At 42.4% G+C, this 13,760-nt stretch overlaps 1 protein-coding gene across 4 annotated transcripts in view; it reads right to left on the bottom strand.

Annotated features, from left to right (window-relative positions):
- The window catches only part of PI4KB (phosphatidylinositol 4-kinase beta), a 56,110-nt gene that overhangs the window by 30,390 nt on the left and 11,960 nt on the right, over nt 1-13,760 (bottom strand). For all 4 annotated transcript variants that reach the window (XR_003997638.1, XM_030541744.1, XM_030541746.1 and 1 more), the window contains exon 3: nt 10,380-11,350. Coding sequence is in view for 3 of the 4 variants with exons in the window: in XM_030541744.1 (XP_030397604.1) it covers nt 10,380-11,321 (942 nt within the window). In the remaining variant the exon portion in view is untranslated. The remainder of the gene's footprint in view (nt 1-10,379; nt 11,351-13,760) is intronic.

Here is a 13,760-nt window from a genome sequence, read left to right as displayed (position 1 = left end):
TCACCAGGGCAACAAGAAGCCCTGAACATTAAACTCTCTGGACTTTCTCATAAAAACCTGAAGTTTCATAGCACATTCATGGACACTTGCAGCCTCTGACCATTCATTACAAGTGCCTTTTGCCTGTTCATTTTCACCATGTATTTCTCTCTGCAAGAAGAGACTCAAAATCAAATTTGAAGTTTATTTTTAATGAACTGCTTATGATTTTCAAGCATCAGGCTCTCACCTGTAGAGCGTTGAAACATTTAAGAATAATGCTCAGCACAAGTTTTCTACCCAATGAACACAGCTCATCATGATAGTGAAAAATAATTTAAGTGATCTTTGTAAAATTTACAAAGCTAGATATGTCTGGTTTCATTTAAAAGTCACTTTCACTTCTCAAGAATCCTTCCTGCAAGGATCTCAACATTTATAACTGTGCACTACGTAATCAAGGTATCCAAGTCATCTTACTTGATACCCCTAGAGGTACTTCTAGCACAAGTGGCCATCTGACCATTATTATTTGTATTATGGTAGTGCCTAGAGGCTCCAACCAAGTGCATGGCATGGCCCCAGGTGCGTCCCCAACTTACAGATGGGGAACTGAGGCACAGAGCAGCTGAGTGACCTGTCCAGGGTCACATGGACACTAGCAGAACAGAACTGAGTTCTGCTGCCCATGCCTGTCTCCTGGACCATAACACCAAGGCATACTTCCTCCCTTTCCTTACTGTTCATATAACCTTTATTGTTGTACTAGCTCCATGTTACTGTTATAATGCATTGCAAAACTAATGTCCTTTTGTTTTAAAAGGGGATGGGGAACCAGATCCTGGATGCTAGGACAGCAAGGTGGGGGGAAAGGGAGAGAATGTTTACAACTAATAAAAAGGAGGTTTTAGATTCAGAATACTTCTAGAGGATTAGTTTTTATATGAAGTGCAGAGAGATTTGTATTTACACAATGCTCTAGCACCACTTAAGACATTGCTAATGGTGCTGAAGACACCGATATCAATGCCTTCACATTTAGTTTCAAACTGGTATTATTCCAAAGCTCTGAGCTACTTTGCCATACCAAGCTGAAACGTTTCTAACCAGCTGCAGAGAAGCTGGCATTTAAAAGATCTGGTTTTCAATACTTTTTCTTGGCAGCCAGCCTAGATTCTTAACTATTATTCAATTAGCAGTTTTCTACTTAAAATTTTTACCTTACTAGTTGAACCGGCTCCAATAAACATTCTGTCTTATGTGCAGCAAACTAAATTAGGAGCAGATTCTGTGAGGACTCAGGAACTATCAACTCCTAATTCAGAGTAAGAGCTTGGGCAGGTCTGTAGTTAACGACAAAATTTCCATTTAGATTAGATGGTTTTAATTTACTGAATTAGAAGGAAAAAAATCAGATTCCTTTTCCTCTCTAGTTTTTAGAATCGTGTGGGTGGCAGGAGGAGGGGGGGACAGGCACGAGGGAGTGAATGAGCCATACAAAAAGATTACTTTGCTGCTATTCTCCATGACAAAGATTCTAGGAGGAATTTCAGTTGGATCTCTTTTTTGCAGAGCCTAACAAAGTGCAGCACTGTCCTTCATCACAAGCGCGCTCTCATTATGTCACGTGACACTGAAGACAAAATACTGCTTAGTAACTTTAGACAAGGCCTAAGTTATTTTTTTATTAAAACATACAGTCGTTCCAAAAAGAGACCCTGTATGAACTCATCTCTGAAAGAACTATGTTCTTAGTGATTTATGTCCACATCTCTCCCTTCAAAAAAAAAAAAAAAAAAAAAATCACTGCTCAGTTTGAAGTAACACAGTTCAGTGGTGCGATATATACAGATTATTTATTAATTGTATTGCAATGGGGCCCAGGATTCAATTGTACTCGCCGTTGTACAAACTCAGAACAAGAATGTCCATTTCTCAAAGAGCTTAGCGAAAATCAGGAGTGAGGTGCACTAGAAGGGTTGGGAGTTTAGAGAGAAGACTGGAATGGAGAAGGGTTGCAGAGGGTCAGGATTGCGGGACACCAGAAGGGCTAACGTGGAAGATCAGAACTTTAATCCCAGTGGATGCTGCAAACTCAAAACTGAAGAGCATTGGCTGTTGGGACCCTGGACTGGCAAAATCAAGAGAATCTGCACAGTTGTTGAGAGATGGAGTCCATTTACTTACCTACCTCAGAGGGAGCCGTATGGCTTAATGTATGTACGGCGTTTTCGAAGTACAAAGATGATATATAGAAGCACAAAGATGATAAGTAGAAATATTGGGAGGTGCTGAAAACGAGGACTGTCTATACAGCATTGTCAGCCCCCGCTCTTCCAGCACAGAGTGCAGATCCCCAAAAGCTGAGCTCTACCATTGCCTCCTATACCAAAATATTGTAAAATAGCAGGCTGGACCTGCAGGACATCAGCTATGGAACTGGTTAATGTAGCACTACCACTGATATTTGCCAGCTCCAGCTACACGGAAGTTCACGAGGAAACTAATGTGGACATGTTTACATATTGTAAGGGAAGCATTTTTTATTTTTGCAACAAACCTCATTTCTAAGGGCACTCAGGAAAATGGTCTGCATCTTTATAGTAAATCCTATTAGGCTTATGGCGGGGATTTGAGAAAACAAAACTTGTTTTCTTTATTTAAACAAAACCAAGAAATGAAACTCATCAGCAGATGAGACGACTTCCTTCACTTTAAATTTAAACTTCCCACCTCCCAAAAAAATAAAAAGCCTTAACTGGGGTCAATATTATTGAAATTTAATCAACTGACATAAGATGTGCTGGTTTCCAATTGCAAACAGTAAAAGCTGTTTGCAACACAACACTAAACCCTTGTACAAAAGGCTAGAAATTCCTAAGAAACAGAGTCATAACTTTCACTCCAGTTAGCTCTGGCCAGAACTCTTTGTGCAGACTAGTTTTACCAACAGAACTGCCAAATCCACCTTGTTGCTACTCAGGGGAAACTCTGCTTGGTGACGTGACCTTACTCCCCCAGTTAATTTGACACATTCACCGAGTCAGCAAGCAATGGCCTCTCTTTACCCTGCCCCACCATGGTGACATCATTCCCAGAGTTCTCACTACAGCAACTCTTCTCCCAGAAATGCAGCATGCAGATCTCCCTGCACAAAGGTTGCAGAGCCAGAAAAGACTGCAAGACACTGATCCCTTATGTTTCAATTGAGAAAAAGGGGGGGGGGGGTCCTTAAAAATATTAGACCTAAATTGTGACTTGGAGTTTCTGAGAACTATTGCCATGGCTGAATAAGCAAGCACGGTTTCCAAATGGTGTTCGATATAGACTGAAGTTATCTTGTCAGCAAATAAGGTGGGTGCTGGCTGGTGAGTCTTGCCCACATGCTCAGGGTTTAACTGATCGCCATATTTGGGGTCGGGAAGGAATTTTCCTCCAGGGCAGATTGGCAGAGGCTCTGGAGGTTTTTCGCCTTCCTCTGCAGCATGGGGCACGGATCACTTGCTGGAGGATTCTCTGCAGCTTGAGGTTTTTAAACCACGATTTAAGGACTTCAGTAACTCAGACACAGGTTAGGGGTTTGTTCCAGGAGTGGGTGGGTGAGATTCTGTGGCCTGCGTTGTGCACGAGGTCAGACTAGATCACCATAATGGTCCCTTCTGACCTTAAAGTCTGAGGTGATGCAAAAACCAGATTTCTTTCCACTATCAACAGCGTGCTCCGGTACTAACAAAACTCCCAGGGATCACTTTCCAGCCGAAGCACAACATTTACTTGCCAACTCTTTATGACGACAATATATAATTTTTCCGCCAAAGACAGTTATTCATCCTCAGCAAGTAGAATTTTACAAGGCTGATTTATAGGTGCTGTAGACCGTAGACAATTTGCCCGTCAATAAATCATCATTTGCCACCGAGAACTGGTTAGTAGGTGCACTGTTTGTGGAAAGCGCATCACACTGCCTCCTGGTCCCACCTTGGCACCTCTGATTTCTAGCAGGGATAAAGGGGAAGGGAGGAATTCTGGACATGACGTAAAGAAAGAAAGAGAGACATCACGGCTGTAAACTCAAGTGACAGGAAGGACAGTGATGCCCATGACAAAGGAGAGGAGTGGGGAAAGAGGAGTCCCCTCAAGCAAAAAGAGCTGGTGCATGAATGCTGTTCAAGCAGAATTTTTGTAGCAAATACTCAATGGAAAACTCCAATGGAGACCTACATTATGAAGAGATAGATAACAGCAACATCTCTGAAATTGTAGGGCATCTGTATCGTACGGCTTCTTCGCTGGGAAGATTGTAGGAATCCTGTCATGTTACAGGATGTTCTCAGACATTTCGTAGGTGGTATGTGCCCAACAATGGCATTCCAGACTGTTTTCTATGAATGGAGCACTGGACAGTATTCCACTGTCTTCTGTTTCTGCTTCTGAATCAAGTTACAGCAAGTACTCATGTGTCCAGGTATCAAGTTTTTCAGGTGGAAAATTAAGGTTACTAAGTAACTGTAACCAGTGTCCAAATACAGACAGTGCTGGATGCTCATTTGAGCTGGTGAGCAGGCAAACCCAGAGTAGGGTGACCAGACATTCTGATAAAATCAGATGTATGGCTGGGAGGCCATTTGTCCTGATATTTTGCACTTCGGCTTTTTTTTCTTTTTTGGCACGCTTCAGCTCCTCCCTCCCCCACCATGTATCCCTATATTTTGTTCTTGTCATCTGGTCACCCTAACTTACAGCCCCCGTGGTAGTGGTGAAAGCATCAGAAATGCCTTGATAGGGAAAGCCAAGGAAAAGATTCTAGGAACGGAGAAGACAACAGCAACTCAGTCTGTTCCCCGAGCCAGAAGGATTCAAAGTGACAATGCCACCCATTTCAGCCTTGCAGCTTTTGCAAAAAGCCCCCACACACGTTGAAGGAAAACAAATACAGGAGAAAATATACACCATTAAAACTTGTCATGAGGTTCAGTTTTGACTGCACAATCTGGCAAGAATTAAAAAGAAACACAAGCAAGAGCACTTGAAATAATGCACCTCATGTATGGTTATTACTGAGGTTACGCAGTATGACGTGACAAGTGGAACAAGAAGATCTTAACTGAAAGAGCAGTATGCAGTAATAAAATGCTACAGTCTCAGGGAGCAGCACATGAAAGGCCAAATTCATCCCTGGCATAATTCCACTGACTTCAATGGGAGCTGCATGTACTACATCAGAGCTCAAACTGGCCCAATGTGAAACAAGCATGTATATTTAAATGAACACCTGAAAGCAGGTCTTTCCCACAAGGAAGAGACAGTTCTGGTTAAACAGCAAAGAGGCATGAAGAAGTCACAGGGCTGGAAAATTCCCAACCTGCTAGTTTAGAAGGCACCTCAAAACCATTTCATGATTGTTCAACGTTAGTGGAAAGAATATTTTAATAAAATCTAATATTTTCAAGAACCTAAAATCTTTGGGGGGGGGGGGGTGGAGTGCAGGGGAAGACAGAGGGGAATAAAGATCTAGTTACAGGATTGCTTGATGACTGACAATTAACAGGATATGTGGTTTATATTCCAGGGAGCAAAAGAACCCATCTGCTTTCCATCATGTATTCCTAGCCCAATTTGACATGCTCACAAGATACTATGGCATTCATCTGCAAGGAAGCCATTAGGGGGCAGAGACTTGCACTTAAGATGAAGAACAGGAAGTACTTTCGTATCTCAATAGAAATGGTGATTTATTACAGCTTTGTACAGAAACCCAATTGTCTCACCATAAAAATCAAGGTAACCCTTATCTCTAGTGTTACTATGCTAACTCCTACATACTTGTTTACCAGTTGGGTTGTAGCACCATGCCTCTGAGCTCCAGAAGTACTCTCTACCCCAGTCTCTCATTCAACCTGCACTAGCCAGACCTGTGAAGCATGCTGGCACCAGATTGCTTGGGGGCATCGGACTGTACTAACATCCCACCTGATTATGTTCTAAAAGGAATGCATTTAAAATAAAAAAGTATTAATGCCTGCTTTAAACTGGACTAGTTTAATCCAGAACTGAAGGTACCGACAGAGGCTTGAGTAAACCAGAAGCAGTACGAACGTGTGTCTCATTTAAGGGTCCATAAACAAGGATGGCGGAGCAATAATAATCTTTGAATTATAGATTCATCCTTATTCAAACCAGTTCATTAATTATCCCACTGTTTCAGTTCTTCCTGATTCCTACAGGCTTTTTCCTAGTGCAGAAGTTAGTCAACTCCCATTGTTTTTAGTTTAAACATTCTCCTAGACCAGATTAGAGAGAACGGAATGATTTACTTTTCTCAAAAAATCTGGCGCTCGGTTCCATCCCCCACACCTGTTCTTTCCTGAACTGCTGTCCTGAATTTGTCTTTTTATATATATACGACATGGTTGCATTTAAGTTTGTAAAGCCAGGTATAAGTTTATAGTGCTACAGAAGGATTCTGATAACAGTATAGGCCAATTGATGGAAGTTTAAATCTTTATCCCTGGCCTGGTCACATCTGACGTTTTTACAGGTTTAAAAACGAGGCAAATCTGAATATTTAATTAATGTCCCCAGCAGGATGATGCCAGTGTAGGACCAGATGTTTGGATGAGGGCATCGTCAATAAGATCAGAGTTGAAGGAAAGCTCAGTCATGAACTTTGCCAGTAACCACTTTCTTAATCTTAATCCCAAAACAAGTTTTCGTTATATAATCATGTTCTGCAATCTCTAAAAGACAGAATTTTGAGGAGTCAGAAAAAAGGCAGAGAAACTCTCTCATGGGGGGTGATTAAAGTATATTTCTTATGGTTCATGACCAAATTAAATGAGATCAGCAAGGGCTGAAGTGAAGAGTGACATGTTACTGGTGGAGACTTCGCTGCCTCTGCTGCTCATCCACCTGTTCAGTGCTTGCAGCACTCCGTGCTGGTCAAATTCTCCAAACAGAATCTTAACAGCAGCAACAATTCACTGGGGCAGTTAGAGCCTCTGGGCCCGATACTCATTTATGCTAATACCCTATGCTGTTCTAGTGGCACAGAGAGGCTGAAAACACCCACACACACACCCCAAGATCCCCCTGCACAGGGCTCTAGAAGGACCGTGCACCTAGTGTATGTTGAGGAGCTAGTTGGAGTGCACTGCACTACAGCTATTCTCATCTTCCCAGGAGCCATGGAAAACGCATCATAAGTTAGGGCATACTTGCACCCATGGGGCAGGGCTCTGCACAGACCCAGAATATGGCAGGGGGGTAGGGGGAGTTTAGAGACACCTTAGCCCTGTACGCTGACACTGCTCCAAGTGCAAAGATGAAGTGACTGAGAATTACTTAACACTAAATAGCTGACTCTTAAAACCATCTGACAGTCTGCAGGAGAGTCTGTTTTCATAGGAATTTAGCTGTTTTAACACAAGACAACAATGTTTCTAGGAATTTAAACAGAAAACGGAGGATCTTAACCAGCCTCTTGAACGTTCTAAAGCTGGGAAAGTTTTTAAAGAGCCTGGATAGCTGAGGCCTCCTCCATTGCCATACACCATTTAAAAGGCTTGCGTGGCCTCTGGACTGAAATAGGTTTTAAACATTGCCAAGAGAAACTCTTTTCAGTGCAGCTTTACATAAATTATAGATGAAAGCTTCAGTTTCCATTATGTGAGCAGCTGCAGCCAGTATGAGCTAAGGAGACCTCCACGTGTCCTGCTTTCTGTCAGCCAGATGTTTTCTACCAAACAGTGAACTGTCAGGGACATGAAACATTCACTTACCCTACCCACATAGTGCCTTCCCCTTGGCTCATGACATGCACATTTGCAGGGTTGGGAAAACAGGACTTTTTAACCACTAACTGGACAGGCTGTGTTCAGCTGATATAATTAATACTTCATGTTTCTGTAGAGCCTCTTTCTTGAAGGCTCACAAAGAAAACTTTCACAAGTTCTATACATACAAGAATTACATGGCCTCCTCTGACATTCACAAAACAGACTGCATAACAGAGGGGATGGGGATCATTAGCCAAGGATGTCAGCTAAACTCCCTGCTGTCACAGAAACAATCACAAGATCTTTAGTGTCTAGACAGAGCAGAGAGGAACTTGGTTGTCTATTATTCAGAGGAGCCTTTGAAAAACAGACCTACATCCAGAGAAAGTATGGAATTAAATTTTATCAGTCTTGGAAAGATCAAGGGCTGAGACAGCCCTTCTGTGATTTGAACCTGTGGAGTAATGCATAGGTGTAACAAGCCTAATTCTCTGCCAGCTGTTTAATTATCCCTTCTGGTTAGATGATTCACTCCCCAAGAGAGTATTTCAACTGCTTAAGTTAAGACAGTGCAAGTGATGCATTGCTTCTCTCCAATTTGTTGAGCACACCTCACTGATCTGCACTCTACACCTCAACTCCCTGGTCTCTTGCCCACTAACACCGTAGCACTGGAAAGAAGACTTGCACTCCTCATTACCTTGGGTTCCAAAAGAACATGTGGAGAAAACATCAAGGTCATTTGAAAGCAATGTAATAAAGCTCAGATTACCAGATTTTTCCTCTCCTTTCCCTCCCTCAAAAACCAAGGACACAGCTTTATCCTTTTCTTAGGAAAGACTATCTGCCAGACCTGTGAAAAGGATGTAGGGGGGCCTAGATTCCTTTTGTAAGAAATGTAGCTCAAAATAAAGCATCAGAAATAAACAAACAGATAAAGCACTCAGTAAAGACAACAATATGGTTGCAAAGGCTATATGAAATCTATGTCTACATGCATAATTCTCGACACTTAAAAATAACCAGTGTCACCCAGACAATCACAAGGCCTTTGAGAGCCATTCAGGTCTGGAAGTATAACATGGAAATGTACATGTACATGCAAGTTTGATTTAGTCCTTATTCAATACTGCTTAGCATTAAGCTGCATTAACACTAGACACTGCAAATTGGCATAGCATCACACACAGCCTAACTCTTGCGACATAACACAGTTTGGGTTTCCTCTGCTTTATGGCTGGGAGGAAAAGGAGGACCAATTACAACAGGCAATTTGTGGAACAAGAAAGGCAGCCAATATAAAAATGTCATGATTCTCTTCTCAAAAGCAAAGACAATAGCTTCAGACATTCATTTTGGACAGTGACTGAGACTAGACCTGGTGGAGTTGTCTGGGCTTATTTGCACACAGGCAGTTTTGTTTTGCACAGGATTATTTTTGAACACCTCGATGGAATCCTCCTCAGAGGTGACTATGAAGGGCAGCTACTCTGTGCTGAAATTGGGGGCCTTCCCTTCCCCTGCCGGATGCATTCAGCTACAGGTGCATTCCCACAGACCTTGGATATTAACAGCCCTCTGTTCTGAATCTCTCTGCAACTCCTTCCTTGATGCAAATGACAGAGACAGGGAATGAAAGTTCAGCAGAGGCTTGAAATATTCATTCTATGCTTTGCATCAAGCCTGCAATTTCATACCAATGATCCTCCCAAGATGAGCTCTCAAGGTCACCAACAGCAAGCCCTAATGCACCAATTCAAAACAAAAACTTCAGGGAATGAGGAACCCAAGATTAGTCTCCAGCTGTATTTTACAGATGTGCTCATCATATTTATTAACCAATTTATCAGAGAAAAGACTGATCATTGAGAGACCCATTCATATGAACAATGGTCATGAGGCCAGCTTCCATAGCTATAACTAACAAGCACAAAGCATTCCTGTATATATCTGCTAAATGTACAAGGGACCTCCCTGTAATAGGAGCCAGCTAGGGCTCAGAGCTGGGGAACAGGAGTCTGGGTTCTATTCTTAGCTGTAGCACTAAATCACCGTGTCCTTAACTATCTACTTATATAGGCCCATTCTTGTTGAATTGGAACACCTCATAAACAATAAGTTTATCTTTCCAAGAACCTTGTAAGGTAGGAAACAGTTGTCTCCCTCTGTACAGACAGCAAAATGAAGATGAAGATTAAATGACTTACCCAAGGTCATACAGGAAATATGTAGCTTAGAAACTGAACCCAGAGCTCCTGAATCCCAGCCCATTACCTTAACCATAAGGTCATCCTTCCTTTCCTAGCTTCCCCATCAGTAAAGCAGGGGAACGATACTCACCTATCTTTGTAAAGATACCTGTAGCACCCTCAGAGAAAAGGCATTAGAGAAGAGCAAAGTATTCTTTTATTACAGAAGAGATTTCCTGCAGGAACAGGCTCTACGTTTTCCAGCTATGGCTACAGCACATAATGCTGCTTTGCTTGGGGGAAAAAAGTAAATGAAATTTACACCATTTGCACTGGTTAATATAAAAATTTCTAGCAGAGGAAGAGTTATGAGATCAGGCTCAAATGCACCTATACTGTTGCAGACACACCCTTCACAGAGAGACTCCAACATTACCTCATCCTCGCTCTCAACTTTGGGATTGCTGGCGGTCCGTTTCAAATTGCTGCTCAGGCTGATGCTAGCTGTGGCGTCTGACTTGGACCTCTGGTGAGTCCTTTTGGAAGGTGACAACCCCATGTCGGGCGCCGGGCTCAGAGACGGCAGCTCCCTCTTTTTGTGAGCCGGCTTCAACTCATCAGAAAGGATGAGCTTCCGCAGTTTGGTCCCACGGGAGTGTCGCTGAGTTGAGATGTGCATGTCCGAGGAGTAGGCACCCAGGAGCAGGGCACACTGGAGGGAAAAGTTGATGCTTTGCCGACAGCGGTGCACAATGTAGGGTTTGATAGCATCGCCAACATCTTCATCCATATGGATGTACATGTTTAGAAGCTGTGGCAGGTAGAAGTCCACCTCCTCATTCCTAAAGCAAAACAACCTATTTCCAATATAAGCTTGTACCCCCGGCTCTTTTGAATTGTACAAGTATGAAATGGCCATGGAGATATCAAAGAGTTTGGATTCAAAGAGCCTGAGTAGCCAGGACTGCTTAGCCGAGTTGTTCTTCTGCCGCCTCCGGGCGCTTTTCACTGTGTTGGCCATGGTCTCATCCTCCTCCCGGATCCTGGAAGGCGTGCCAGGTGGGTCGTCCAAGCATTTGATTTCACAGCCATCTCCGACGTCTCCATTGACTAGTTCCAGGTTGGTCCGTGGAGCACTCTCCGTTTCGTTGACATCATCTGATTTAGCCACACTGTCTGAGGAGACCCCATGCATCAGCTTCACCTTCTCCAGGACCTCTTCGCAGGCTTTCTTCGCCACCTCTGGGTCGATAACCGCCAACTCCCCAACGCCTTCTCTGATGACACTGAGAGGAGTCCCTCCATTTCCTTGTAGCACTGGGCTGGATAACTGATCCACCGCTGTCCCAGGGGCTGCGTCTACAATAGCGTCACCCATAGCAGTTGGCAGGTCTGCACACTTCAAAGCTGAAATGAAAGCAACGGGAAAGGCAGTCAATGACACCATTCTGGGAAGAGGAGAGAGAGCATCTGCCCATTAACCTGCTGCTAAGCCTGCTAGGTGCATGTTGGTGCACTCTTTTTGAGATGTACCTCAGAAGATATTTAGAGTTGAGACAATCTGGAGTGAACATTTTTTGGCTAGGGTCTTGTCTGCAGAGGGATGGCACACCCATTGGTGCAACTACAATAGGGAAAACCTCTAGTATATGCACAATTTACAGCAATGAGGCTTATCTTGAAGTAGATCACATTTGGCCTTTAGACCCTTTCTGCCAAGCCTTGATTTGCAAAAAGCAAAAGAAAATAACCAGGAAACTCTTAACCTCACACTAAAGGAATTTTGCAAGGTTACGTAGCCATTAATGGGATTATGGCTTTATACACCCAGCTGGGTGTATCCAGTGCGCTTTGTTCATAACTAGAATGTAATAAATCCCTCCCCGCTCAGCTTTTTTCATTTTAATTCCCTCTTGTGACTGATTAAGACTTAGCGCTTACCTAGCACTTTGAACGCTAAGTCGCCTGACACTCCTGGGAGGTAGGTAAGTGTTATCCCTGTATTATGCTGAGAAATTGAGATTAAGTGACTTGCAAGAACAACAATTAGAACAAGAATTCTTTCTCCAAGCCCCACATTCAGATACCTGGCCTATGCCCCGCCCCCTACAATTCACACATTTTTAATATTACTTTTTTTTTTTAAATAAAGCTAAAACCAAGAGTTGGAAACACTTCCTACTTTTGTCATCTCAATCATAACTGCAACAATATATCCTACTACAGTCAACCAGAAACAAGGAAACCCAGGGCCAAGTGGAAGTATCTTTTTTTAACCAGACATTCCTTTCAATAAATGTTTGTTATTGCAGTTCTGACCACTTTCCTTTCCTTGTTTATACGGTACAAGAAGATTGCTATCAATCACCATATAGTGACACCACCTTTTTCAAATGTATAAGTATTTTAGTAGGATACCTATTTCCTGCCCCCTCACAGTCACATCCAAACACAGTATAATTATTTGCTGTGGAAAGAGTTCACTGAACAGTTTTCAGCCTCTCCATTCCCAATCTGACTCCAGACTCCATATTTACAGCCTACAAAATCCTTACTGGCAGGGCACAGGGCCTAGGACAAGAGACTTCCTTGCTAATTTAATTAGTTGGTTTATTTATTTCTAAGAGTGAATACCATGTTTATCTGCTAATCCATGACATAAACCACTTGAGGGCAACCAATCACATGGTTACTTCCGCATGCTGCCAGAAGATCTATTCTTCTTCTTTCCCACCCACCTTTAAGAAAAAAGCCATTGCTCTTTGTAGATTCAGAAGATAATTCTGAAACAAATTAATGAGAGGGCCTTAAGTTAGTTTTCCTAAGGCAGATTGTTTACTGTAACTGTCCAACCAAAGCTTAACATCTAAGGCAGAGGTAGTCTATTTTTTGTCAAGGCCCAAATTTCTTGGTCAAGATACAGTCAAGGTCCAAACTCCACAGAAAATAATGAAAAAACAAGAAAAAAACCTATAATGATAATAGTAAGTAAATAAAAAGATTTTGGGGTCTGTTCAAAAGGGTATAACAGTTTGGATTTTCCCTAGCCTAAGGAATGAAAGATAGATCCCGTGCTGCACCATTAGCATCGGGAGAATCCTTTCAACTTTCTGTACCTCCATTTCCCCATCTGTGTAGTGGGAATATCTACTCACATCCCACAGCTGTTGGAGAGATTTTCTAAGGTACTTATTAGGTCCCCTTGTATCTGAGTTCAGTCTCACAGTCTGCATTTATCCTCAACACGCACAAGGTAGGAAAGAACTAGTCTTCTCACTTTACAAATAAGGAACTGAGGTACAGAGAACCTAAGTGACCCCTCAAAGTCACAGAGGAAGTTTGGGACAGAGCAGGGACTTGAATGCAGGTCTCCAGGTCCGAGGCTAGTACCCTAACCACTGGACCATCCTCTCTCTCACTTAGGTAAAATTCTAATAATTACATTCCTATCTTATTGTCCTTGGCTTGCCATGACAAGACAGGAGGAATGAATTCATCCGCAAAAATATCCAAGAGTTCCTTTTCAAATACTGGAATTGAATACAAGTAATATAGGGATGCTTAGCCATTAACTTATCTATTTCATTTGTAAAATGAAGATTTTTTTCTTCTTCTTCTAACAGAAAAACTGCTTTTGTTCTAACTTCTGGGTAAATGAAGTTTGATCAAATCTCAGCAAGGTCCTATCAATCTTTCTAGTCATTTGAAGCATGTAACTGCATCTTTCACCCTTTCTGAACAGAAGTAACATACATAGCATTTGTATGTTACTTTTCCAGTGTGTGCACCATTTCCTTTGGTGCCTACCCTACATGCT

The sequence above is a fragment of the Gopherus evgoodei genome, chromosome 24 (genome assembly GCF_007399415.2).
Source record: "Gopherus evgoodei ecotype Sinaloan lineage chromosome 24, rGopEvg1_v1.p, whole genome shotgun sequence".
In the NCBI taxonomy this organism is placed as follows: Eukaryota; Metazoa; Chordata; order Testudines; family Testudinidae; genus Gopherus; species Gopherus evgoodei.
Note: the sequence above shows the minus strand (reverse complement) of the source record. Positions and strands in the feature narration are given on the sequence as shown.